This window comes from Macaca fascicularis, chromosome 1 (genome assembly GCF_037993035.2).
Source record: "Macaca fascicularis isolate 582-1 chromosome 1, T2T-MFA8v1.1".
Classification (NCBI taxonomy): domain Eukaryota; kingdom Metazoa; phylum Chordata; class Mammalia; order Primates; family Cercopithecidae; genus Macaca; species Macaca fascicularis.
In genome coordinates, this window is record NC_088375.1 from 69,896,284 (window position 1) to 69,923,694 (window position 27,411).

Sequence of the window (27,411 nt, forward strand, 5' to 3'; positions counted from 1 at the left end):
CATGGCAAAACCCCATCTCTACTAAAAATACAAAATTAGCCAAGCATGGTGGCACACACTTGTAATCCCAGCTACTCGGGAGGCTGAGGCAGGAGAATTGCTTGAATCCAGGAGGTGAAGGTTGCAGTGAGCTGAGATCATGCCACTGCACTACAGCCTGGGCGACAAAACAAGACTCCATCTCAAAAAATAAAGAAGCTGCAAACTATTAGTAGACTCCTTATAATTCTTCAAAGGAACTGACTTTAGGAAGCATTTAGGGCAATAACTCCATCTATGCTACCATGTCATCAAATTTCATATATTGCTTAAGGTCAATAAGGAGTTGGTCTACTTAAGTAGATGAAGTACTAAAGAAAATGGCATGCCATATTTAAATGTGTAGGCTCATATAATGGCATGCAATGCACCTGTAAAAAATAATGCAGTGCATCTATGTGTACTTTCATGAAGAGACATAATAAAAGAGCAAATTGCAGAACATGTACATAGATATAGTATAATCCATTTGTATTTTGGAGTTTTTTAAGGTACGGTACATAACCTTTGTATATGCTAAATAGGCATAGAGAAAATTGTGGAATGCACAAGAATGTAAAAGTGAAATGAAAAAGTTGAAAAGAGGATCCTGTTTCTACCCTCGTCCCCTCTGTACTGGTTGAATTTTTTACCATTAACTTTAATACTGTTATAATCTAGTTACTGTTTAAAAAACACATACACACACACTAAATTTGACCCAGCGTTTGCTAACCTTCAAAGCTAACAAAATCTCTTTGACTCCCATGGTCCATTTCCTCTTTCACCATGACATCCTGAAGGAAGAGGAAATGCCCCAACTTTCCAACACATCAATTTTATACCAGCCCTATCAGTAAATACTTCCAGTGTATGCCATGCAAGTTTCAGAAACCTACATACCTGGTTTGTCCCTGTCCCAACTCTTCCTTCTTCTCCAATCCTGCCTTGTTAATTGGCATATTATAGGACTCATAAAATTTTAGAACTTTCTGCCCTAGATGTACACTTTGACCTACTTAAATGGAACAGATGACAGATGACTGTGGCAGCTGTGCAGTGACTATTGACCTGCACCAAGTGCAACAAATGAAAACTTCCTTCTGCTGAAAAAAATAGCTGTTATCAAGCTCTAGAGCATTAGTGTGAGAGCCATAACCAGAGGCTTCATGAATAGGTCCCTGTTACTAAGTCCTTTTCATAGCACCTTATGACAAAATGGGGTTTTTCATTAATGATCCTTATTAAAAAGAGCAGTATCATTTTGGCTGGTTCTAAACATATGGTTGACGAGAAAAGTTTAAGCAAAAGTCAATTTGTAGAATCTCTCTCTCTCAAGGCAAGACTGCTTTAGGAGTGAAAAGCACAGAGTAAAAAAGGACAGAATAATTAACTGACTAAAGTGAATACTTGCCAATCTTTATTTCTGCTAAAAGAGAGATTGCATTTTTATATCAGCCCATCCTAAATTCAGCTGGATATAAATGCAATTAGGTAAAAATTATAGTTAACAATTCAAAGGCTTTGTGACTAAGAAATAAATAAATGCCCTTATTATCTGACAACAGGAATGCTATTTCAGCAATCTAGAAAGCTCAGAAGGAAATTGAGAAAGTGTTGTCTGTGGTAGGGCCTGAGAGGGAAGAAGCATGAAGTTCATAAAAATTTGCCTGAAGTACTTGCCATCGTATGTAAACAAAGGGATGGGTACACATAGAGAAACCCTATTTACTAAGTTTGATTTGATTTACAGAGAGCAAGCACTGAGATTCTGAATTTTTTTTTTATTTGTGGAAAATAGTAGTCATTTGTAAAATAAAGTGGAAAGCCATGTGAGGCCTGATAACCTAAACACGTAACTGATTGAATGGCTTCTTGTGAAAAGAAAAACTATCTCCATTTAACAGATAAAGAATCTGAGTCCAAGGAGATAAAGGGTTATGCCCAAGTCACATAGTAAGTGATTGTGCCAGATTTTAGATCTGTGGGTTCCTGTTTGAGAGCCACTGTGCAGTGCCTTTCTGCCCTAGCATTGCTCAAGAGTATATATAAGAATGCTAATGGCAGCATTAAATGTGCTGTAGAATACCTATACCTTAGAATACATTGTAGCTGTTAAAAATGATAAGGTAAATCTGTATTAATGTGGGAAATGTTCACGATACATTAAGGAAGCAGGTTGGTCCTAATTTTAAAATGGGCAAAGAGCCTGAATAGATGTTTCTCAAAAGAAGACATACAGATGCCCAACAGGTATATGAAAAACTTCTCAACATCACCAATCATCAGGGAAATGTAAATCAAAACCACAATGAGATATCCCCTCACACCTGTTAGAATAGCTTTTATCAAAAAGACAAAAGGTAGCAAGTATTGGTAAGGATGTGGAGAAAAGGGAACCCTTGTACACTGGTGGGGATGTAAATTAGTATAGCCATTATGGAAAACAGAATGGCAGTTTCTCAAAAAATTAAAAATAGAACTACCAAATGATCCAGCAATTTCACTTTTGGGTATATATCCAAAAAAATGATAGCAGTATGTGGAAGCGATACCTGCACTCCAGTGTTCACTGCAGCACTATTCATGATAGCCAAGATACGGAATCACCTAAGTATTCATCAACAGTAAAGACAATATGATGTATATACACAATAGAATACTATTCAGCCTTGAAAAAGAAGAAAGTTAATGTCATTTGCAACAACAGAAATGAACCTGGAAGACATTATGCTAGGAGAAATAAGCCAGACACAGAAAGACAAACACTGCATGATCTCACATGTGGAATCTTAAAAAGTTGAACTCATAGGAGCAGAGAGTAGAATAATGTACTATGTACCTGAAAATTGCTGAGTAGATATTAAATGTTCTCACCGCAAAAATATATGAAGTGATGTTAATTGGCTTGATTTAATCATTCTACAATGTATGCATGTATCAAAACATCACATTATAGCCTATATATATAATACAAATAAATTGACTTGAGATAAAAGATTACTAAATAGTGTATATATATAGTGATCTCTCCTTTTTTAAAAATTTCAATAGTTTTGGGGGAACAGGTGATGTTTGATTACATGGATAAGTACTTTAGTAGTGATTTCTGAAATTTTGGTGCACCCATCACCCCAGTGGTGTACGCTGTAACCAATGTGTAGTCTTTTATCCCTTACCTGCCTCCCACCTTGAGTCCCCAGATTCCATTGTATCATTCTTATGCCTTTGCATCTTCATAGCTTAGCTCCCACTTGTAAGTGAGAACATACGATGTTTGGTTCCATTCCTGAGCTACTTCACTTAGAATAATGGTCTCCAGGCCAGGCGCAGTGGCTCATGCCTGTAATCCTAGCACTTTGGGAGGCCGAGGCAGGTGGATCACCTGAGGTCGGGAATTCAAGACCAGCCTGGCCAACATAGTGAAACCCCCTCTCTACTAAAAATACAAAACTTAGTCAGGCGTGGTGGTGCCTGCCTGTAGTCCCAGCTACTTGGGAGGCTGGGGCAGGAGAATTGCTTGAACCTGGGAGATGGAGGTTGAGGTTGCAGCAAGCCGAGATTGTGCCACTGCAATCTAGCCTGGGCGACATAGCGAGACAACAGCTTTAAAAAAAAAGATCATGGTCTCTAACTCCATCCTGGTTCCTGCAAATGCCATTATTTCAATTCCATTTTATGGCTAAGTAGTATTCCATGGTATATATATACACAGCACATTTTCTTTATCCACTTTGATTGAAGGGCATCTGGGCTGGTTCCACATTTTTGCAGTTGCAAATTATGTTGCTATAAACATGCATGTGCAAGTGTCTTTTTCATATAATGACTTTTTTTCCTCTGGGTAGATACCAGTGGTGGGATTGCTGGATCAAATGGTATATCTACTTTTAGTTCTTTACAGAATCTCTGTACTGTTTTCCATAGTGGTTGTACTAGTTTACATTCCCACCAGCAGTGTAAAAGTGTTCCCTTTCCACCACATCCACCCCAATTACGGCTATTCTTGCAGGAGTAAGGTGGTATTGCATTGTGGTTTTGATTTACATTTCCCTGATTATTAGTGATGTTGAGCATTTTTTCGTAAGTTTGATGGCCCCCATGTATATCTTTTTTTTTTTTTTTTGAGAATTTTCTGTTATTCATATCCTTAGCCCACTTTTTGATAGGATTATTTGGTTTTTTCCTTGCTGATTTTAAAACTGGAAAAGTTCCCTTGTCCCCCTTGCAGGACGTGCAGTGAGGGTGTGGCTCTCTTTTTCAATGCCCCGCTGCTCAAACCTCTAGGGGAGCATACAGATGCGCAAGCTGTGGGGCTCCAACCCCACAACAGTGTCTGGGGGTGAATGTTTACAGCTCCTGAAGCCGCAGTGGGTATGTGTTACAGGGTGCTCTTTTAGTTTTGTTGTCTATAGGCGGCTTGTGTTAACTAGCTCAATTAGACCCCTGCTTTATCGCAAGGACAGAGGGCTTTCTGTATCCCGGGGTTCTTGCCTTGGTGTACCGGAAGAATCGGATCACATGTGGGCTTGGAGAATTCGAGTGCAAGGTTCCACTGAGCAGAAGAAGTAGCTCTCCGCAGATGGGGGAGCCAGAAGGGAGATGGTTTTCCCCTGGAGTTGGGCCCTTGGCGGCCCAAGTTCTCCTCTGACTGCCCCGACCAAACTGCATCATTCCACCGGTTGATGCCCTGCTGGCCGGCCAGCCTGCCGAAGCTTGTCAGCGTGCTCTTCCGCCAGCGTGCTCCTTTCAACGTCTGCTTGAGGAGCAGCCACTTGTGTCTTTTTCTGCTGATGCGTTCCTCACAACATCCAGTCACCATGTGTTCCTGCTAGGGTCTTGGGGGTTTTTATAGGCACAGGGTGGGGGCGTGGCAGGCCAAGGTGGTCTGGGAAATGCAACATTTGGGCAGGAAATGCCTGTCCTCACCTAGGTCCGTGGGGATGGAGCCCTAGCCAGGGATCACACCTTCTACCCAGCACTTCTCTTCCCTCATTCTGTATCATTTAAAGGGGCCATGCTCTTCCCTTCCCAGCACTCCCGTATCAATTTGTTTGAGTTCCTTGTAGATTCTGGATAATAGTCGTTTGTCAGTTGCATAGATTGTGAAGATTTTCTCCCACTCTGTGGGTTCTTTGTTTACTTTCTTGATTATTTCTTTTGCTGTGCAGAAGCTTTTTAGTTTAATTAAGTCCCATCTATTTATCTTTGTTTTTCTTGCATTTGCTTTTGGGTTATTGGTCATGAACTCTTTGCCTAGGCCATGTCTAGAAGAGTTTTTCCCATGTTATCTTCTAGAGTTTTTATAGTTTCAGGTCTTAGATGTAAGTCTTTGGTCCATCTGGAGCTGATTTTTGTATAAGGTGAGAGATGAGGATCCAGTTTCATTCTCCTACATGTGGCTTGCCAGTTATCCCAGCACCATTAAATAGGGTTGTCCTTTCCCCCACCTTATGTTTTTGTTTGCTTTGTTGACGATTAGTTAGCTGTAAGTATTTAGTTTTATTTCTGGGTTCTCTCTTCTATTCCATTGGTCTATGTGCCTATTTTTATACCAGTACCATGCTATTTGAGTGACTATAGCCTTGTAGTATAGTTTGAAGTCAGGTAATGTGATGCCTCCAGATTTGTTCTTTTTGCTTAGTCTTGCTTTGGCTATGTGGGCTGTTCTTTGGTTCCATATAACTTTTAGGATTGTTTTTTCTAGTTCTGTGAGGAATTATATGGTATTTTGATGGGAACTGCATTGAATTTGTAGATTGCTTTTGGCAGTATAGTTATTTTCACGGCATTGATTCTACCCATCCTTGAACATAGGATGTGTTTTTCCATTTGTTGTGTCGTCTGATTTCTTTCAGCAGTGTTCTGTAATTTTCCTTGTAGAGGTCTTTTACTTCCTTAGTTAGGTATATTCTTTGGTTTTGCAGCTATTGTAAAAGGGGTTGAGTTATTGATTTGATTTGCAGCTTGTTTGCTATTGCTGTATAGCAGTACTACTGATTTATGTACATTGATTTTGTATCCTGAAACTTAACTGAATTCATTTATCAGATCTAGGAGCTTTTTGCATGAGTTTTTAGGGTTTTCCAGGTATACAATCATATCATTTGCTAACAGCGACAGCTTGACTTCCTCTTTACCAATTTGGATGCCTTTTATTTCTCTTTTCTGACTGGCTGTGACTGGCTAGGGCTTCTACTACTATGTTGAATAGAAGTGGTGAAAGTGGGCATCCTTGTCTTTTTCCGGTTCTCATGAGGAATGCTTTCAACTTTTCTGCATTTACTATAACGTTGACTGTGGGTTTGTCATGGATGACTTTTATTACCTTAAAATATGTTCCTTCTATGCTGATTTTGCTGAGGGTTTTCATCATTAAGCGATGCTAGATTTTCTGAAATGTTTTTTCTGCTTCTATTGAGGTGATCATGTGTTTTTGTTTGTTTTTCTCTTAGAGTTTAGCTCTTGTTGCCCAGGCTGGGGTACAGTGGCACAATCTCAGCTCACTGCAACCTCCGCCACCCAGGTTCAAGGGATTCTCCTGCCTCAGCCTCCCAAGTAACTGGGATACCACATCTAGCTAATTTTTGTATTTTTAGATGGGGTTTCACCATGTTGGCCAGGCTGGTCTCAAACTCCTGACCTCAAGTGATCTGCCCTCCTCAGCCTCCCAAAGTGCTGGGATTACAGGTGTGAGCCACCACACCCAGCCTGATTTTTGTTTTTAATTCTGTTTATATGCCGTATCACATGTATTGACTTGTGTATATTAAACTAACCCTGCATCCCTGGTTTGAAATCCATTTGATCATGGTAGATTATCTTTTTGATATACTGTTGGATTTGGTTAGCTAGTATTTTGTTGAGGATTTTTGCATCTACGTTCATCAGGGATATTGGTCTGTAGTTTTCTTTTTTGTCATGTCCTTTCCTGGCTTTGGTATTAGAGTGATACTGGCTTCATAGGAGGATTTAGGGAGGATTCCCTCTTTCTCTTTTGGAATAGTTTCAGTAGGATTGGTACCAGTTCTTCTTTGAATGTCTGATAGAATTCAGCAGTGAATCCATCTGGTCCTGGACTTTTTCTTGTTGGCAATTTCTTAATTACCATTTCAATCTCAGTGCTTGTTATTGATCTGTTCAGAGTTCCTATTTCTTCCTGGTTTAATCTAGGAGGGTTGTATATTTCCAGGAATTTATCCATCTCCCTAGGTTTTCCAGTTGGTGAGCATAAAGGTGTTCATAGTAGCCTTGAATGATCTTTTGTATTTCTGTGGTATTCGTTGTTAATATTTCCTGTTTCATTTCTAATTGAACTTATTTGGATCTTCTCTTTTCTTGGTTAATCTCACTAATGGGCTATCAATTTTGTTTATCTTTTCAAAGACCCAGCTTTTTGTTTCATTTGTCTTTTGTATTTTGTTGTTGTTGTTGTTGTTGTTGTTGTTTCAATTTCACTAAGTTCTACTCTGATCTTTGTTATATCTTTCCTTCTCCTGGGTTTGGGTTTCGTTTGTTCTTGTTTCTCTAGTTCTTGAGGTGTGACCTTAGACTGTCAATTTGTGCTCTTTCAGACTTTTTGATGTAGGCACTCAATGCTGTGAGCTTTCCTCTTAGCACTGCTTTTGCTGTATCTCAGAGGTTTTGTTAGGTTGTGTCACTTTTTTCATTCAGTTCAAAGAATTTTTTAATTTCCAGCTTGATTTTGATTTCATTATTGACCCAAAGTTCATTCAGGGGCAAATTATTTAATGTTGCATGGTTTTAAGAATTCCCTTTGGAGTTGATTTCCAATTTTATTCCCCTGTGGTCTGAGAGAGTACTTTATATAATTTTGATTTTCTTAAATTTATTGAGACTTGTTTTGTGGCCTATCATATGGTCTCTATCTTGGAGAATGTTCCATGAATGTTCTGATGAATAGAATGTATACTCTGCAGTTGTTGGGTAGAATGTTCTGTAAATAACCTGTTAAATTCATTTGTTCTAGGGTGTAAGTCCACTGTTTCTATGTTGACTTTCTATATTGAAGTCCCCCACTATGAGATGAGATTCTATTTTGGTGTATTTTGAGGTTTTGCTTCCAGATTTAGAACTCCTTTTAGCAGTTTTTGTAAACTGTGCTGGCTTGGTAGTGGCAAATTGTCTCAGCGTTTGAAAAATACTTTATCTTTTCTTCATTTATGAAGCTTACTTTCACTGGATACAAAATTCTTGGCTGATAATTATTTTGTCAGCTAATAATTATTTAATAAGGCTAAAGATAAGACCTTAATCCCTTCTAGTTTGTAGGGTATCTGCTGTTAATCTGATAGGTTTTTCCTTTACAGGTTACCTGATGCTTTTGCCTCCCAGCTCTTAAGATTTTTTCTTTCATCTTGACTTTAGATAACCTGATGACTGTGTGCCTAGGTGATGATCTTTTTGTGATGAATTTCCTGGGTGTTCTCTGAGCTTCTTGTATTTGGATGTCTAGATCTCGAGCAAGGCCAGAGAAGTTTTTATTCTTTTGCCTTTGTCTTTGTTGGATTGGGTTAATTCAAAAGCCTTGTCTTTGAGCTCTGAAATTCTTTCTTCTACTTGTTTGATTCTATTGTTAAAACTTTCCAGTGTATTTTGCATTTTTCTAAATGTGTCTTTCATTTCCAAAAGTCATGATTGTTTTTTATTTATGATATCTGTTTCTCTGGAGATTCTTTTCATCTACATCCTGTTTTGTTTTAAAATTTAAGTTGGTTTTCACCTTTCTCTCGTGCCTCCTTAAGTAGCTTAATAATTGACCTTCTGAATTCTTTTCTGGCAATTCAAAGATTTATTCTTGGTTTGGATCCATTTGCTGGTGAGCTAGTGTGATCTTTTAGGGGTGGTCATAGAACCTTGTTTTGTCATATTACCAGAATTGTTTTTCTGGTTCCTTCTCATTTGGGTGGACTATATCAGATGATCTGGGATTCAATGTCTGCTGTTTAAATTATTTTGTCCCACAGGGTGATCCCTTGATGTGGTGCTCTCCGCCTTCCCTAGGGGTGGGGCTTCTTGAGGGCCGGACTGCAGTGATTGTTATTGCTCTTCTGGGTCGAGCCACTCAGCAGAGCTACTGGGTGCTAGTCTGGTACTGGAGAGTGTCTGCAAAGAGTCCCGTGATGTGATCTGTCTTCAGGTCTGTATGCCATGGATACCAGCACCTGCTCTGATGGAGGTGGTAGCAAGGGGATGAAGTGGACTGTGTGAGAGTATTTGGTTGTAGTTTTGTTTAGTGCACTGGTTGTCTTGAATGCCAGTTCCACTAGCACTGAAGTTATTACATGGACAGACTCAGGACCTCTGGTTGGCAGAGATGTTACAGGCAGTAGAATTAGCTGCTATTTTCTCCTTTCTTGGAGCAGGGTTGTTCTGTTGAGTTGCTGTGATGGCTTGAATTGGTTGGCCTCCAGCCCAGAGGTGTTGCTTTCAAGAGAGTATCAACTGCGGTGGTAGTATAGCGGGGATATAAGCTTACCCTAAGGTTGCCTGGATAAATGTTCGGGTTTCTTACTCAATGAGCAGGACCATAGAGCTCCCACAAGTTTATGTCTTTTGTTTACGGCTACCAGGGCGGTTAGAGAAAGACCATCTGGTGGGGGCAGGGATAGTGTGTCTGAGCTCAGACTCCTTGGGTGGGGCTTGCTGTGGCCTCTGGGTGGTGGGAGTGGTGGTTCACAGGCCAACGGAGTTATGTTCTAAGGGAGATTATGGCTGCCTCTGCTGCTTCATACACATCACCAGGGAAATAGGGGAAAGCCGGCAGTGACAGGCCACAGCCAGCAAGGCCAGTCTCACTCCTGCCGTGCTTCCCCAACAGCCCAACAGAATCAAATTTATATCCATGCCTCCAGTGCACAGGGTGGATATCGTGCCCTAGACTACACGCCTCCCTCCCGAGAAAGCAAGCAGGGGTTTTAGACCTTGCCCATCTGCCTGCCACGGCTTCTGTGCTCATATGTGCACTTCCTGTTTGTCCCATCCCCCCCACAGATTCTGCCCAGGAAAATTCACGCTCAGTTGAAATTATTACAAAGTTCAGCTGAAAGTCTCCTTCTCCCTATGGTCATTCCCCAATTCCATTGGCTGCCCTCTCCAAAGACCCCTGTGAAATAGTCAGAAATGGTTTCCCTGGGGACCAGGAGTGCCTACAGGGCTCTTCCTGCTGCTGCTTCTACTTATATATTTTGCTTGGCTCTCTAAATTTATTTCAGTTCTCCTTCTCCTATGATCTGGATTTTCAGGTTCCCCATTGAGGATGTGTGCAGAGGTGGATTTTCACCCCTCACACTGTTTTCTGTTTTGAAATGGAGTCATGCTCTGTCGGCCAGGCTGGAGTGCAGTGGGCAAGATCTTGGCTCACTTCAACCTCCACCTCCTGGGTTCAAGCGATTCTTCTGCCTCAGCCTCCTGAGTAGCTGGGACTACAGGTGCACACTACCATGCCTGGCTAATTTTTGTATTTTTAATAGAGACAGGGTTTCACCATGTTGGCCAGGCTGGTCTTGAACTCCTGACCTCAAGTGATCCACCCACCTCCGCCTCCCATAGTGCTGGGATTACAGGCGTGAACCACCATGCACGGCCACCCTCTCACACTTTGGACCTTGAGAATTTATTTGGAGGTTCTAGCAGGGGAGTGCAGCTGCTCATATACCCTTGACCGAAGACCAGTTCTCTATCAGGGATGGTTGTCTTCTTCAACCAAGCATGCAGTTTCGGGAGCCCTCTCACACTTCGGGCACTCAATTTTTCTGCTGTCTTATGGATTTTGCAGCAGCAAGCTACTTCTTTCAAAGGATCTGTTAATTCTTTTGTTTTTTCTGATATGTTCCTGCGGTAGTTCTTGGAGCCAGAGTTCACTATGTGAGTCTCCACATGCTGTTCTGTTCTGTCTGAGTGGCAAGTTAGTCCTGCCTCCTATCTGCCGCTTTCCCCTTCTATCAGTCTCATTTTTGTATAGAAAGAAGTTGAGATATGTAGTATGTATCACATGCACAAATATAGAAAGTATGCTAAACGTGGTTTATGTAGGCGCTTTAAATTTTTTCTCTTTATGTTTTTTGGTATTTTGTTGATTTTTACAAGTATATATTTTATAATGGGATAGTTGGGAGGTTGGTGACTTGGAAATGATAAAAGGGTATGGTTGGAATCAAGTGATGTATATAACCTACTTACTGGCAAATTGACCCTTAGATAATTAAGTTAACTATGATTTTTCTTGATGAGAATTTAGGGACTTTGTATGGCTTTCACTTCTGATTTTCATGATCCTCTCCTCTTTTTCAGTAACAGTAACGAGTAGCCAGAGTACTCCTGCCAAAGCCCCCAGGGTAAAGTGCAATGCATCCATTTCTTCCCCGTCATCCGCAGCTTGTGCCCCAAGCTGTGCTGGAGACCTCCCTCTTCCTTCAAATACTCCTACGTTCTCTATTAAAACCCCTCCTGCCAAGGCCCGGTCTCCCCTCAACAGAAGAGGTTCTGTCTCCTCCGTCTCTCCCAAGCCACCTTCATCTTTCAAGATGTCAATTAGAAACTGGGTGACCCGAACACCTTCCTCATCACCACCCATCACTCCACCTGCTTCCGAGACTAAGATCACGTCTCCAAGAAAAGCCCTTATTCCCGTGAGCCAGAAGTCATCCCAAGCAGAGGCTTGCTCTGAGTCTAGAAATAGAGTAAAGAGGAGGCTAGACTCAAGCTGTCTGGAGAGTGTGAAACAAAAGTGTGTGAAGAGTTGTAACTGTGTGACTGAGCTTGATGGCCAAGTTGAAAATCTTCATTTGGATCTGTGCTGCCTTGCTGGTAACCAGGAAGACCTTAGTAAGGACTCTCTAGGTCCTACCAAATCAAGCAAAATTGAAGGAGCTGGTACAAGTATCTCAGAGCCTCCGTCTCCTGTCAGTCCATATGCTTCAGAAAGCTGTGGAACGCTACCTCTTCCTTTGAGACCTTGTGGAGAAGGGTCTGAAATGGTAGGCAAAGAGAATAGTTCCCCAGAGAATAAAAACTGGTTGTTGGCCATGGCAGCCAAACGGAAGGCTGAGAATCCATCTCCACGAAGTCCATCATCCCAGACACCCAATTCCAGGAGACAGAGCGGAAAGACATCGCCAAGCCCGGTAAGTCAGCAGTGGTGGGAAGATACATTTCCTAACTTAAAAGAGGCCAGACACCCAGATGTCTCAAGTCAAGATGCTTTTTTTTTTTTAAAGAAAGCAATCTATTTATTCCTAGTGCTACCAAATTTAGCACATAAATACAAAATTTTGCATGGGCCATATTTTAACTAAAAATTTTTTATGCTAAGAAACTTTTTGTTTGAAATTCAAATGTAACTGGATATGCTGTATTTTATCTGGCAACTCTACTTAATCCCATTAAAATGCCTCCTGTCAGGGTCCATACCCCTCAGCCCTGTTGCCTGATTCACTAAAGCCCTCATCATGCTCCAGGATATCAATTCAAAAATATCTCCCCTCCCCTGTTAGACAGTATGCCATCCTCTTTTTATAGATAAAGCTGTTGTTCATGGGAAAGTTGCCAACATCCATAAGTAGATTTCCAGTTTGTAATTACATTTTGTGATTATTTAAAATACAGTGAAACTTAGATACTTACAGAACAATTTGAGTACAGAATCTTTCTAGATTTTTATGACTTCTCCCCAGTCTTTTATAATCATCTTGCCACACCACAGTAATACTTTTGACACTTATATCTATTCTTTTTAACATTCAGTGTAGTGTCACTTATCTTTTTAGAACTCATTTCATTGACTGACTTAATATTTAAATTAGATAATATCAGTCATCAGTGATTGCTGGCAGAAATAGGTTTGTGAACCTTGAAAAACAAGATTCATTACAGTGGTGGAGGCAGAAGTAGCTGAGAGCATTGGGTGAGCTATGGGCACCTGTCAGAGGGAATAAAAAGCTTCTATTGTTTGCATGTTGAGGGGAGATGGGTTAACCAAGTTTCCACTATACTTCACAGTAGCTCTTGTTATGAGTTATGGAAGTGGTGGCAGGATGATTGAAATAGAATCCGGGATCATGATCAGCATCATCTGCCATTTTAAAGGGCAGAAGCTAGATAACCAACCTTAGGCCAGTTTTGGTTTAATAAGTGTTCATATCCCCCACCTGCTCTCATGAAGGCCTATACCATAATTTTAGAAAAATAAACTGATACATTTTAAAGACAACTTGGTACACAAACTGCAATCAAGACCTTGCTGTAGAAAGTGGAGAAAAAAGAGTTATAAGGAATCTTTCCTTCTCTCAAAATTGTGACTGCTCTTTATCCCTAGCCAAAATTTCTATTTTTTTTTTTTCAAGGGAGCTGGTCTCAGCTATGTGTTAGCAGAAAAGTAGTTTCAAGGAAAAACTACTTTCACTGATAAATAAATCTTAAAATCTTTAAAAGGTAGAAATAGTGTGTTGGTCTTGTAATTTATTTGAAGCTAACATTTCTTAAAAATTTTTTACCTTTATATGATGATAATGTCAACTTCAGAAGAGAGTAACAGCTTCCATTTGAATACCTATTTTGTTTATAAATGGGGGGGCTGATTTATTCATTTATTTCAAAAAGGATGTTAATTGTAACTTCTTCATTTCTTATTAGGAGACTTAGCTAGTAAATGTTTTCTTTTCACATAAAAAGTCTATGCTTTCTTTCCCTACATATCATCTGTTAAGTTTTTACTGTAGTCAGTACAAATTAGCCAAAAAGACATTGCCATTAAAAGTATTTGGAGCTGAAAGTAGGCTAACTAAACAATCAAATTTCTGGCAGCCTAATTTAAGGTACACCTTAGTAATAACTTGGTAACAGTTGAACTTCAAGGAAATCTCTGAAATCTAAACTTTCTTCCTCTAGGTCACCATCACTCCCAGCTCCATGAGGAAAATCTGCACATACTTCCATAGAAAGTCCCAGGAGGACTTCTGTGGTCCTGAACACTCAACAGAATTATAGATTCTAATCTGAGTGAGTTACTGAGCTTTGGTCCACTAAAATAAGATGAAAAATACAAGACTGACTCTATAACTCTGGTCTTTAAGAAAGCTGCCTTTTCATTTTTAGACAAAATATTTTCAATGCTGAAATGTACCTAATCTGGTTCTGCTACCATAATGTATATGCAGCTTCCCCAGGATGAATGCTGTGTTTAAATTTCATAAAGTAAATTTGTCACTCTAGCATTTTGAATGAATAGTTTTCACTTTTTAAATTATTCATGTTCTCTACAATAATGACATCCCGGTTCATGGAGGCAAAAAACAAGTTTCTTGTTATCCTGAAACTTTTCTATGCTCAGTGAAAAGTATCTGCCAGCTGCAGCATGAGGCCTGTGAAGGCTGACTGCTGAAGAAATCCTCTGCTGAAGACCCCTGGTTCTGTTCTGCCTCCAACATGTATAATTTTATTTGAAATACATAATCTTTTCACTATGCTTTTGTGGAGGTTTTTTTAAGTATGTGTAAAAATGTGATGTTCAGATAAGTACATTTATATCAGTTCAGTGTTAAAATGCAGTCTCTTGAGTTAAAGTCATCTTTATTTTAAATGCAGTGATAAATGTCAACTCTTTGGAGAAACTAGGAGAACAACAACAGAAAGCTGTGTTTGTCTTTTTTCTCTCAAATATATCTCCCGTATGAGATTTCGGGTCCCCATGTTTTCACCAAGCGATCTGGTATGTCAGCCAACCCAACATCACTTTCTACAGGAGGTTGTGATTTTCGCCATTTACTAGAGGAAGATGTTTTATAAAATCAGTTTGGGGTTTGAATTCAGGTGTAGTCATCGGTTCTTTAGGGGCTGCAATGTTTTTAAAAAAATAAGTCATCACATTTTAAGAAAAAAGTGATGATTTCTAATTGATATTTTTATAACAGAATATAGCTTTTAACTGAAAATCCAGAACCAGAAACATAAACCTTGAGTTTCTCTTCATGTACATAAAAAGCAATAGCCTTTTAGTATAGATAGCCTTGAGCCGAAAAGTAATAGAATTTTCTCTAGATATTTAATACAGAGAGTGTATAGACTGACTCTAAGTTAATAATGTGCAAAATATCTTCAACATCCCTCCCCTTAAGCAACAATTATGTATCAGTGATCTTGAACCATTGTTTTATATTTTTCACCTTTGTAACCTCACGGAAAGAGGCTTTACATACTTTCTATGTACTACGTACTTAGAAGGGAGCCTCCTTCCAATCATGAAACTTTGTTTGCTTTATCCATATCCCTGAGGACTGTGTAACTTTATGTCGGTTTTTGTCATTATTTGAAAATCTATTCTTACTGACAACTTTTTAATTCCTTTGATCTTATAAGTTAAAGCTGTAACAACTGAAATTGCATGGGTCAAGTAAGCATAGTTTCATCCAGGGAGAAAAATAAATAAAAGGAAGCCATAGAATTGCTCTGGTCAAAACCAAGCACACCATAGCCTTAACTGAATATTTAGGAAATCTGCTTATATCTAGTGTTTGTTTTTTGACTGTTGGGCTTTGGAAAGATGTTATTTGTGACCAATATCTGCCAGTAATGCTGTTTATCTCACTTGCTTTGAAAGCCAATGGGGGGAAAAATCCATGAAAAAGAAAAAGATTGATAAAGTAGGTGATTTTGTTTGTATCCCTACACATCTCCTGGCAGCACTACTGAGTGAAATTGGGATACATTTGGCTGTCAGAAACTATACCGAGAGTCTACTGGGTATAATATGTCTCACTTGGAAAGCTAGTACTTTTAAATGGGTGCCAAAGGTCAACTGTAATGAGATAATTATCCCTGCCTGTGTCGGTGTCAGACTTTGAGCTGATCCTGAATAATAAAGCCTTTTACCTTATCTGATGTCCTTTTCTGAGCTTTTTGCATTACCTAGAAGCAGTCTACACAAAAGAACTATAGTAGTCAAGAATCCCTTCTACTTGTTCATTAAATAAAATGTTTATTCCCAAAGTTATAATCTATTTCAAGCTGAAAGAGCTTTTAATAAAAAAACATCTTGCCTGGGTCAGACCTTGAGCATTTAAGATGGCTTGGATTACTTGATAAAGGAGGGTGGAGTGATGTAGTTCTTTTTCTAAACAAGTATTTCCAGCACAAACTTTTCCATTTGAATACATTCCAAGCACTATTGCTAGGATCCCGTATAAGAGTTTGCTTTTGACTGTTTCAACACGGGCCCTTAATTTAATTTTGTGAGGATGACTGACTAGTCCCTTCAAATGTTTCTTCATCTGGACTGCACATTTAACTGATGATGGATCAAGACCATGTGTAGCTACTCTTGTATTGAGGGTCAGCCCATTATCCCCATCCCCAGCCCTAATAGCTTAAAACAGCTTTAACTCCCAGCTTGAAATTAGCCTATGGCCATGTTCGTAACATCAGTCGTGTGTGGGTTCAACAAATGCTTTTTGAGAGCCTGTCATAGCCAACACACTGCTGCTCTTTTTTCCTGCTTTTCCTAAGTCTGTTTTTCTGCTTTTCCTAGTCCCAAGAGGGCCAGACTTCCTTTTACATTGCTCTTAAAGCAAAGGCCAAGTAGTCTCACAGAGAAAAATCAATTCCACAACTAGGTAGTGTGGGCAACATTTTACAAATGTGTGTCAGAAGAGAGACTGAGTGAAAATATTGTACTAGAAAAACTGAGTTCATTTCCTCCCTATGGCAATTCAACACAAGTGGTTTCTGCTTCATAATTCCATAAAGGGCTAAATGTAGGCCCAGTTGAGCTCTTGTGGGTAGATCTCATTGCTTCTCACACAGGTCTTCACAGGGAATTCTTTGCCTGCCCTAGGTTTGGATCATGCCACATTACCAATTAACCCATTACTCATAAAATTATCAGGGATTATGGAAAAAAAATTGGATTATGCATCAGTTCTTTAGATATTCGTTGGAAGTTATAGGCAGGCTGAATACATTTTGTTGGACTTCAGCTTAATGCTTTCATCCCTGGAATACAACCCTAGCTTGTTATAAGGTAACCATTTTGATCCCTAAAGTGGTAGCAAAACCTGTTTTATTTCTGAGCTGTGTTTGAGTACAAGCTAAAAAGTGTAGGGGTTGTTGAGAAATGATGTAAGATAAATTCAGCCTTTAAAGAAGAAATCACCTGAGCATATTAAGCAGCTTGTTTATATTGGTATGCCTGCAGCAAGCATATAACATCACAAATGAGAGATATTATGTTACTATATTATGATATAGGCTTATTTGATCCCTAAAGTTCATCCCTTGCTAAGCCAGGAAAGAGGGTTTTTAGGGTATGCAACCAGGTTCCTTATTTTGAATGTAAAAGGTTTAATATTCCGTTTATACTCCATTTGTCTTTAATTTCCTTAACTTGCCACATGCCCCTTTGTTTTGACATTCTGAATAATTTATATTCAAGCCATTTTGTGAAATATGAATAGCATATTTCAAAATGCCTTTGATTGGAAGGCGTTTAAGTCAGCCAACATTTACATATCACCTGGGTGCCAAGCCCTGTGTGTGAGGCACCTGGTCTGCAAAGAGTTCCTTTCTTTATTTTCAGTTGCCAAAGGAGTCACTTTATAATACCTCAGGAGGCCAGAGTCAGCATTTGAGAGAAACAGCAAAGATCAGATTTCAAGTCCTTTGAATAAAGTTGTTTTGTAATCAGCTATTATGTAGCAAGTACTGTCTAGAAGCCTACTTTTCCCTCCAGGAACTTAATTCAGCTGCTGCTTAGAACTTTTAACTTCTCAAAGTAAAATACTTTTTGGATACATGTTTTTATTAAATTCCTTACAAGGTTATAAATAATGGTTGAAAACATGATCTCTAGTGCCACACTGTCTAGCTTTGAATCCAAGCCCTGTGTGTTAGTGGACAAGTTACTTAACTCTTCTGTGAATCAGTTTCCTACCTTAAAATGGAATTATGTGGGGCGGGGCACAGTGGCTCATGCCTGTAATCCCAGCACTTTGGGAGGCAGAGGCAGGCAGATCACAAGGTCAGGCGATGGAGGCCATCCTGGCCAACACGGTGAAACCCCGTCTCTACTAAAAATACAAAAATTAGCTGGGTATGGTGGTGCATGCTTGTAATCCCAGCCACTCGGGAGACTGAGGCAGGAGAATCGCTTGAACCAGGGAGTCAAGAGGTTGCAGTGAGCTGAGATCGTGCCACTGCACTCCAGCCTGATGACAGAGCGAGGCTCCGTCACAAAAAAAAAAAAAAAAAGGATTTTTGTGGTTATTACACGTAAAGCTTTTAGGACAGTGCCTGGCACATAATACCTAATATTTTATTGGAACAGTTGCTGTTAGCTGTAAAGTATGGAGGGCAAGGGTTATTATCCATATTCGATACATGGACATAAAAGTTTAGCTCATTCCTGTTCCCTTTCCACTAACAGCTACAGTCTGCTAAGGTCTTCGCAAATCAGAATCAACTGGTAATTTAAAAACAACAACAAAAGCATAAATGTTGCCTGGGCCTCCCAGTCCCAGCACTTTTCAAAAGGAGCAAGTAGGTCTGTGGGGAAAAATCAAGTTTGAAATTCATGACTTTGTCCTACCAGGTACACATGAAAATTACAGAGATTATTTCATATGTGGCCTGTAGCCACTGTTCAAAGAGACCATAATCTTCAAATCTGTATCCTGAACTCTTAAACAAACCAAAGCCTTTGCTCACACAAAGCCCACCCTCCCATTTCCTGACTGCTGCCCCCAGCTCTGCCTCATTGTTTAAGATGTGATCACCTTTAGAGAGGAAGCTGCAGCTGCTGGTCTTTAGAGCCAAGAGCTAACTCTTGCTCCCTTGTTAGGCTATTGTGCTCTCTTGCTCATGAGCAGACAAATAAAATAGGTAAAGCTGAAAACAAGCCATGTTGCTGTCTGTTAGTAGTAGGATACAAAAGAAGATTAAAACATTTCATTGAAGTATAATGAAGACTAGATTCTTCGCTCTCACTTGATGAGATTCTTCCCCAGGCTACTCTGTTTTTGATGCCAATAATACTTGTTGCCATTCTCACATCAGTGTGAAAATACCAGCCCTGAAAGTTTGCTTGATATTTTGATGTATAAATCCAACACTGGGGTTTCAGCTGTCATCTAAGCATCGAATTTATGCTGCCACTGATGCTATTAAGGACCCTAGTTTCCAATTTACAGGAACTTAAGGAATGTGGCATGCTTTTATTAGAAGCTGGTATCTGCTTCTGCAAATAGTCCTGCCACCTTGTATCCCCTTCATGGGTTTGTGCCAGTTATCAATTCAAATGAAGATGTTAAGAGCTGGGTTGTTTTTTTCTTGGTAACAACCTTGCTTACTTCTGAAGTCAAGGTCTAAAAGCAATTATACAAATCAACCCTTTCTCTATCAATATATTACCATATGATATATGTTACTGAAACAAAACTAAACCATCTGGCCTTGCTATGTTGACGTGGAGTTAGCAAATATTGTTATACCATGTCACTTGATAATCATTCAGCATGACTGTTAATTTCTCTTCCACCTTTCCCTCATCTCCTGCAATATATTCAAACACAATTTTCCAAGAATTATTTGAAAAGAAGCATAAAGAGGATTTATTAAATGTAACTGTGAAATAACTTATTAGTGGTTCAGGAACTGAGAAATTAAAATCCAGTGGGCATTGTTGCCTCTATGAGAGGCAACATTCAGCCCAACCATTAATGTCAAGTTGGAAATGCTGCTTCCTCAAAAGCCCTTTTGGATTTAGACAGTTTTATATGGGAGTAAGAGACTCAGAGTCCAAAAATCAATGTCTTCAGAAAGAGGAAGACAAGTTAAAACGAACATTAATATCTTGAGTGTGGTTATGATAAACACTTCCCAACTCCCTAATTAGATAATGAGGTATTGGCCTTGGAGTGCTGCACGTGTAATTAAGTATCTGGCTTTGGAAAACTCCTAAAACCAAGAAATGTAAGTGACAGAGTCTGAAGTTATATACGGAAAGCCTGCAGGATAAAAAAAAAATTATAATAGGAGTAGTTTCTGTTCCAGCCAACTCTCCTGTACAATAAATTGCACAAAGAGAGGATGCTGTTTAGAGCAGCTTGTTAATTTGAGTTATCCTGTGGTGTCCTCTTGCCTTCCTGTTTACGTTGACAGCATTTCTAAGCCCATTTATATTCTCCCTTTTTATGTCATTTTGGCCACTGTACTCATTTGAGTAGTGCATGAACCCAGGATTGTGGGTTTCATTCCCAAATGGGCCAATTCATTTCACTGTGTGTATTCTGTGGCCACAGGCAGCATCTCACTGCCTGCGCTAGCCAGCCACTCCACAAGGAGGAGTGGACAGAGTTTAGACTTGGTATAAACACTAGATAGAAACTCATAGTATGTATCCTCACTATACAACCTGAAGGCATTCTCAGTGCTGCCTGTCTTTCCTCTTCCTGCCTGAAGACCAATTGTATAAACCTCTTAACAATCAAAGTTGTAGATTGTTTGATTTAGTGCACACTCCTGTACCCACTTATAACCCTATAAATGGGTATAATTATTATCCCCATTTTTTTTTTCAGGTAAGGAAACTAAAACACAAGTTAAATAACTTGTTATTTAAATATCCTTAAATAACCAAGGATATGTAGCAAGTGGCAGCTTGTGGATTTGGTCTGACTCAAAGCCCACAGTCTTAATTCCCATCCTAGAGTGTCTGTCCTCTGGCCCTCCCCATCAATCAAATATGTGCTTTCCATTGTCAGTATATTCAAAAGAGAAGAACTCTCAAAATACATTTCCTACTAGAGTAATATTTGAAAAATATTCCTTAGGAGAAGAAACAATTGTTAACTATAGAAGGAAGGGAATATGCAGGACTAGAAGCTAGAATCAGTGCTGAGAGTGTGTTATAAGAGCACAGGAAGAAGACTGATGAACACAGTGATAGGAAAACAGGAACAAAAGCACAGAAGTTAAAATTAGAAAAAGTGAAGAAAGGCTTACCCCCGAATATGACGGCAGAGAATGAAGATAAAGATACACATGCCCTATGACCCAACAATTCCACCCTTCTACCCGAGAGAAACTCACATGCACTGGGACACGTATAAAGATGTTTGTGGCAGCATTGTTTATGCTAGCGAAAGGCTGGAAATAATCCAAATGTCAGTCCACAGTAGAATGGATAAACTATGAAATACTCATATTGTAAATGTATATTACAATGAGATGGAAAAGAATGAACTAGCTACATGACAATGCCAATGAATGGTTAGAATGTTGAGCAAAAGAAGCAAGAAAGAGGAATGTATTCAATATGATTGCATTCAGATCAAGTGTTAACAGAAGACAGGAAATTCTAACTAGTATGGAGAAATAATACACATGGGTGGTAAACAGCAAAACAAAATCCTAATTTGATTATTATAATGAAACAGTAGTTCCCTCTGGAGGGTTGTGTTTGGGTAGTAACATGAAGGACTTCCTAGGTTATGGCAAGGTTCTGTCTCTCGCCCTGGTTAGTGATTATATGGGTGTTTGCTCTATAATTATATCTTGCACTTATGTTTTATACATTTTTCTATATATGTTTTATGATTCATGATTTTAAAGGTTTTTTTAAAAAGGAATGAAGATCAGATAGTTCTCTAGAGAAGATAGACAAGAGGTGGGCATTGGGGAGGTCTAGATAGACTTGCTACCAGTTCTTCAAAGGGAATAAGCTACTGGAGTGAGACTGTGGGTCTTCTTGATGCTTTCTAAGGAAAACAGGAGAATCCTCTGTTCCCTCAAAGCAGAAGGATAAACTAAGTTGCCTCTCTATGTACTGTCAGGATTCAGTATATGCATTCAGTTTAAAAGAAAAGAATTTTCCCTTCAGTAAAATGTGCTGTGGCTGAAGCATGGGGTTTGGGATTTTCATAGCTGGGACTGAGCCAGAAGACAGCAAGGGGTGGCCAACAGAGGGAGGTCCTGTAGCATTGCCAGCACTGCAGCATTTGGCAGCCTGTTAAAGCTCCACATCATATGCATTTCCTCCTTTCTCCTTCTTCCCCAGTCTTGTATTTTCTTTCTCTCCTCAAGGTCAACCATCAAATCAATGCAGAAATGGGGCATAGAAATTAAATTCCTATTTTAAAGATACAGAGGGTCGCAAAGCTAGATAGTGGCAGAATCCATGCTGGTATCCTACAGTTTTTGCACCCAGTCCTCTTGATCTATTAGCCATTATCCTCAATTCTTTGCTATTCTGGTATTTTGAATATTTTGAACACTTGAATACTTTGCTATTCAAAATGTTTCTCTGCCTGGAATAGTTTTCCCACCTTAGGACTACCTTTAAGCCCTCATTTTTAAAGATCCAGTTCAACCCCTCCACCACTTCCTGTAGGAATTCTTCACAGATTTTCCTAATATAGCTTCCTTCCACTCAGCCCCATAGTGTCTGGTTTCAACACTCTGACAGTGCTTAGCACATTTGTCTTAGAATTATTTATATATTTCCTCCACTAGACTAGAGTCCTCAATATCCAACTGGTCTTACTTATTTCTCTATACCCAGTATTGTGCTGGAACTGGCTTATACTCGTGACAGCCAATTATTAAATATTCAGGGATTTTGTGAGCTGTTAAAGTGTTAGTAGGCTGATACTTAGAAGTAAATACTCAATCATGGCAAGAGTATTTACACTATGGAAGTAGGCAGAAGGTACAAATCGGGGTCTTTTATTTTTTTCTGGAGAGCTAGCTCACCAGCACATCACTGCACATATCCTACCATCACCTGTCTGCCCCTGTGCTTGCTTTAGTGCTTGGCATAGTGGTTGTAAGATGCATGAAGAAGAAAGGCAACCAGTGAAAGTGCAGATCAAAAGGAAAGAGAATTCAAATAGCGTCAGCTCAGGAGCCCAGGGAAGAGAAGTTTCTGAGAAGTGGGTGTTCACTGCTGCAGAGAAGTTGATGAAGATAACTTAAATAAGGCTAAATTAAGCACATCTTTGTCCTTCTCAAGACCTACTTCAGTAGGATGATAGATATGAAAGATGGCTGGGAATAAAAAAAATACAGGTGGCTAGGAAATGAGCAGTAGATGTAAATTCCTTTCAAGACAAGAGGAGTCTTTCTCTTATTAAACAGCTATTTGCTGAACATCTACTATGTGTCAGGCATTGCATTAAACAAAGACAACACATGGGCCCATCCTCAATTTGCTCCTGGACTCACAGGGCAGACAAACACAAGAACACAATGACAGGTGCTCTGAAGGCATGATCTGGGGGCTGTTGGAGCATATTAAAATGAGCCTGGAGATCCCAGGAAGTTTGCATACAGAAGCCAACTCTAAGCTTAACTCTGGAGAAAAAACAAATTTTCCAGATGTTTAAGTGAAGAATTATCCTAGCAAAGGAAATAGCACAATAGCATGAACAGAGGTTTGAGGACATGAGAAAGAATGGCCTGTCTAAGGAACTCTGTTATTCCAGTTTCCCTGATGGCTGCAGCAGAGAGAACATGTAAAGAACAGCAGGAGATGAGACTGTGGAGGTAAGCAGGGGTAGGGCACAAAGGCCTGGCATTGCCACCATACTGAGTTTGGGCTTTATCTTGAGGCACTAAACAACTACTGAATGACCAAGCAGGGGACAAGCACAATCAGATTTTTATTTTTGAAAAGTGGTTCTATAGTAATGTAAACGGTTAATGTAAAGATTGTAAAGGAACCAGACATTGGGCAGGCAGCCCAGTTAGGAGATGTATTAGTCTCTTCTCACACTGTGGCAGGACAAGCTGCAGACAAAACTCCTCAGACACCGAGTTAAAGAAGAAAGAGGTTTATTCGGCCAGGAGCATCGGCAGGACTCCTGTCTCAAGAGTTGAGCTCCCCGAGTGAGCAATTCCTGTCCCTTTTAAGGGCTCACAACTCTAAGGGGGTCTGCATGAGAGGGTCATGATCGATTGAGCAAGCAGGGGGTACGTGACGGGCTGCATGCACCAGTGGTCAGAGTGAAACAGAACAGACCAGAAAGTTTTACAATGTCTTTCTATAATCTATAGATGACATCAGTTGCTAGGTCAGGGGTGGAATTTTAACTACCAGGCTTAGGACAGGCAGGCCCAGGCCTGGTTTCAGGTCTGGTTTCTTGGGTTCGGGTCTAGTTCCTAGGTGCCGGGCTACGTGCCTTTAGTTTTGCTTCTCTTTCCTTTTCTGAGTATAAAACAATATAACAATATGAGAGGGTCTGTCTCTCTTCTCTCAACACTGCTAATAAAGACATACCCGAGACTGGGTAATTTATAAAGGAAAGAGATTCAGTTGACTCACAGTTCCACATGGCTGGGGAGGCTTCACAATCATGGCAGAAGGCGAATGAAGAGCAAGGTCACGCCTTACATGGCGGCAGGCAAGACAGCATATGCAAGGGACCTCCCCTTTATAAAACCATCAGATCTCGTGAGAGTTATTCATTACCACGAAAACAGCACGGGAAAGACCCGTCCCCATGATTCATTTACCTCCCACTGGGTCTTTACCATGACATGTGGGAATTATGGGAGCTACAATTCAAGATGAGATTTGGGTGGGGACACAGTGAAACCATATCAGGAGGTGATTGTAGTGATCCATGCAGTACGGAAGGTGGGCCTGAAACAAAACAATGGTTCACATGAGAGGATGTTACTGCTTTGAGAGATGCTCCTGAAATGGCAAACTAAAGTCTTCTTAAGTGTGGAGAAAGGCCAGCATTATGGGTAATTAGAGAAAGAAGAGCTGACAGAGGTGACTGAGAAGCTATTTTAGGGAGAGAGAGTCCAGGACAGTTTCAAGGAGTAAAACAGTAAAGTCAAGCCGGATGAAGCACAAATAATGTCAATTGCATTTGACAATCTGGAAGGTAAGATTGGAGCCAAGTGGCAGTGTCAGGGAATGGGAGACAGCAAGTGCAGTTTACATTTCCAGAGAGTTTGGCTGAGAAGAGAAGTGAGAAGAACAGACACTGAGAGGGTATGGAGGGGGTCATGGTCAAGAAAGGACTTGGGGATGGGAAAGGTTAGATCAGTTCATGGGCTAGGAGAAAGCAGGCAAGAAAGAGGAAGGTTTTAAAGACCCAGATAACAATGAGGGGTTAACAAGGGAAGCAGGAAGGAAGGGGACTTTGCCTTAAGCAGGAGGAGGAGCCCGGCCTCTGAGGCCAGAGGGGTGGCTGGGGATGCCAGGAAAGGCCAGAAGAATCTGAGAGGGTTTGGAAGAATAGGTATCCTGCACCAAGTTTGTAATGTTTGTAGCCAGAAGGGAAGGAGCCAGCCAGAGGCAGGGCCCATGCTATGGGAGAGGTGAAGCAGTAGTTCAGGGTCCCAGAAATGGAGGTTTGGGAGGGATGGCATCAGGAACAGAGATGGGCAAAGAAATAATTTAGAAAGTGCCCAAAAATGCAGTTGAAGTTATCACAGTGTTATATATAATCTTGGAAAAACAGAAACAGCTTAAATGTTTCTGTTACCAACAAAGCCAGTGCCCCAAAAATGGGATCTCTCCCTGTTAAGTGCTACAAAGCCAATACACAAAACCAAAAGTGAGTGTCTAGCAGTGCAGGCCTTATTCAATGGCCATGGAATTGAGAAGTGGGAGTTTGACTCATAAACCAATTTATCAGCTTGTGAGAGCTGGGAAGTCACAGATACAGGGTATATTTAATGAAAGGTTTGGGCATTAAAAGCCAGGGGAGGAATATTCATGTCTTTTCTAGGAATAGGCAGAGAACTCAAAAAAGAAGTGCTACCTTCCTTTATGTCCTTTTGTGGTTTCTTCTGGTCATTGTCATGGTGATCAACTGTCATGGTGCTGTGGGAGTGTCATTTAGTATGGGAATTAGATTATAATGAACTTAGAGGTACTTCAGAGGTAAAGTGAGTACCATCTGGGATCCCATCAGTCTTAGCCAATTTGGTCATGAGGAGGAATTTTGATCTTAGGCATCAGAGTTAAGGTCGAGTAGAAAATCCCCTATTTCATGTAGGTATTACATTGGGTATTACACTGGATAACACAGTTCCAACATTCTTAGAGGATGTTTAAATAAATTAAAATGTGGCTGTTAGAAATTATACTACTGTAATGATTTTTTAAAAATAGGACATAAGTTATAAAATAAGAGGTATAATATGTAATTTTGTTATAAAATGTATAAATCGGCTGGGCACAGTGGCTCATACCTGTAATTTCAGCACTTTGGGAGGCTAAGGCAGGAAGATCACTTGAGGTCAGGAGTTCGAGACCAGCCTGGCCAACAAGGTGAAACCTCATCGCTACTAAAAAAATACAAAAATTAGCCGGGCATGGTGGCAGGTGTGCCTGTAATCCCAGCTACGTGGGAGGGTGAGGCAGGAGAATCACTTAAACCCGGGAGGTGGAGGTTGCAGTGAGCAGAGATTGTGCCACTGCACTCCAGCCTGGGCAATAGAGTGAGACTCCCATCTCCAAATAAATACATAAATGGTATAAATCAGGGGTGTCCAATCTTTTGGCTTCCCTGGGCCACATTGGAAGAAGGATTGTCTTGGGCCACACGTAAAATACATTAACACTAACAATAGCTGATGAGCTTAAAAAATAATAACGTTTTAAGAAAGTTTACAAATTCGTGTTAGTCCACAGTCAAAGCCATCCTGGGCCACATGCGGCCCATGGGTCATGGGTTGGACAAGCTTGGTATAAATTATATATAGACACATACATTGAAATGTACTGTAATCACAGTCAGTAGAAACCACAAGTGATTTTTTTCTTTTGCTTGCATTTTCCAAATTTTCTACAAGAAGCATATGTTAATATTGTAATTTTAAAAAGTTATTTTGGCCAGGCGCAGTGGCTCACCCCTATAATCCCAGCACTTTGGGAGGCTGAGGCAGGCAAATCACGAGGTCAGGAGTTCAAGACCAGCCTGATCAACACAGTGAAACCCCATCCCTACTAAAAATACAAAAATTAGCCAGGCGTGGTGGCAGGTGCCTGTAATCCCAGCTACTCGGGGGCTGAGGCAGAGAATTGCTTAAATCTGGGAGGCGGAGGTTGCGGTGAGCTGAGATTGCACCACTGCACTCCAGCCTGGGTGACAGAGCGAGACTCCGTCTCAAAAAAAAGAGAAAAAAAAGTTATTTTAAGCCAGGCCAGGCATAGTGGCACACATCTGTAATCCTAGCACTTTGGCAGGCTGAAGCAAGGGATCACTTGGCCCCAGGAGTTTGAGGCCAGCCTGGGCAAGATAGTTGAGACCTCGTCTCTACCAAAAATAATTGTAAAAATTAGCTGGGTGTGGTGGTAAGCGCCTGCTATTCTAGCTACTTGGGAGGCTGAGGTGGGAAGATCACTTGAGCCCAGGAGGTTGA

At 40.3% G+C, this 27,411-nt stretch overlaps 1 protein-coding gene across 2 annotated transcripts in view; it reads left to right on the forward strand.

Annotated features, from left to right (window-relative positions):
* Positions 1-15,910, forward strand: part of DTL (denticleless E3 ubiquitin protein ligase homolog) — a 67,343-nt gene extending 51,433 nt beyond the window's left edge. For both annotated transcript variants that reach the window (XM_005540773.5, XM_074035948.1), the window contains 2 exons: positions 11,332-12,164; positions 13,927-15,910. In XM_005540773.5, coding sequence (XP_005540830.1) covers positions 11,332-12,164; positions 13,927-14,025 — 932 coding nt within the window. In that variant the 3' untranslated portion in view covers positions 14,026-15,910. The remainder of the gene's footprint in view (positions 1-11,331; positions 12,165-13,926) is intronic.
* Positions 15,911-27,411: the final 11,501 nt, after the last annotated feature.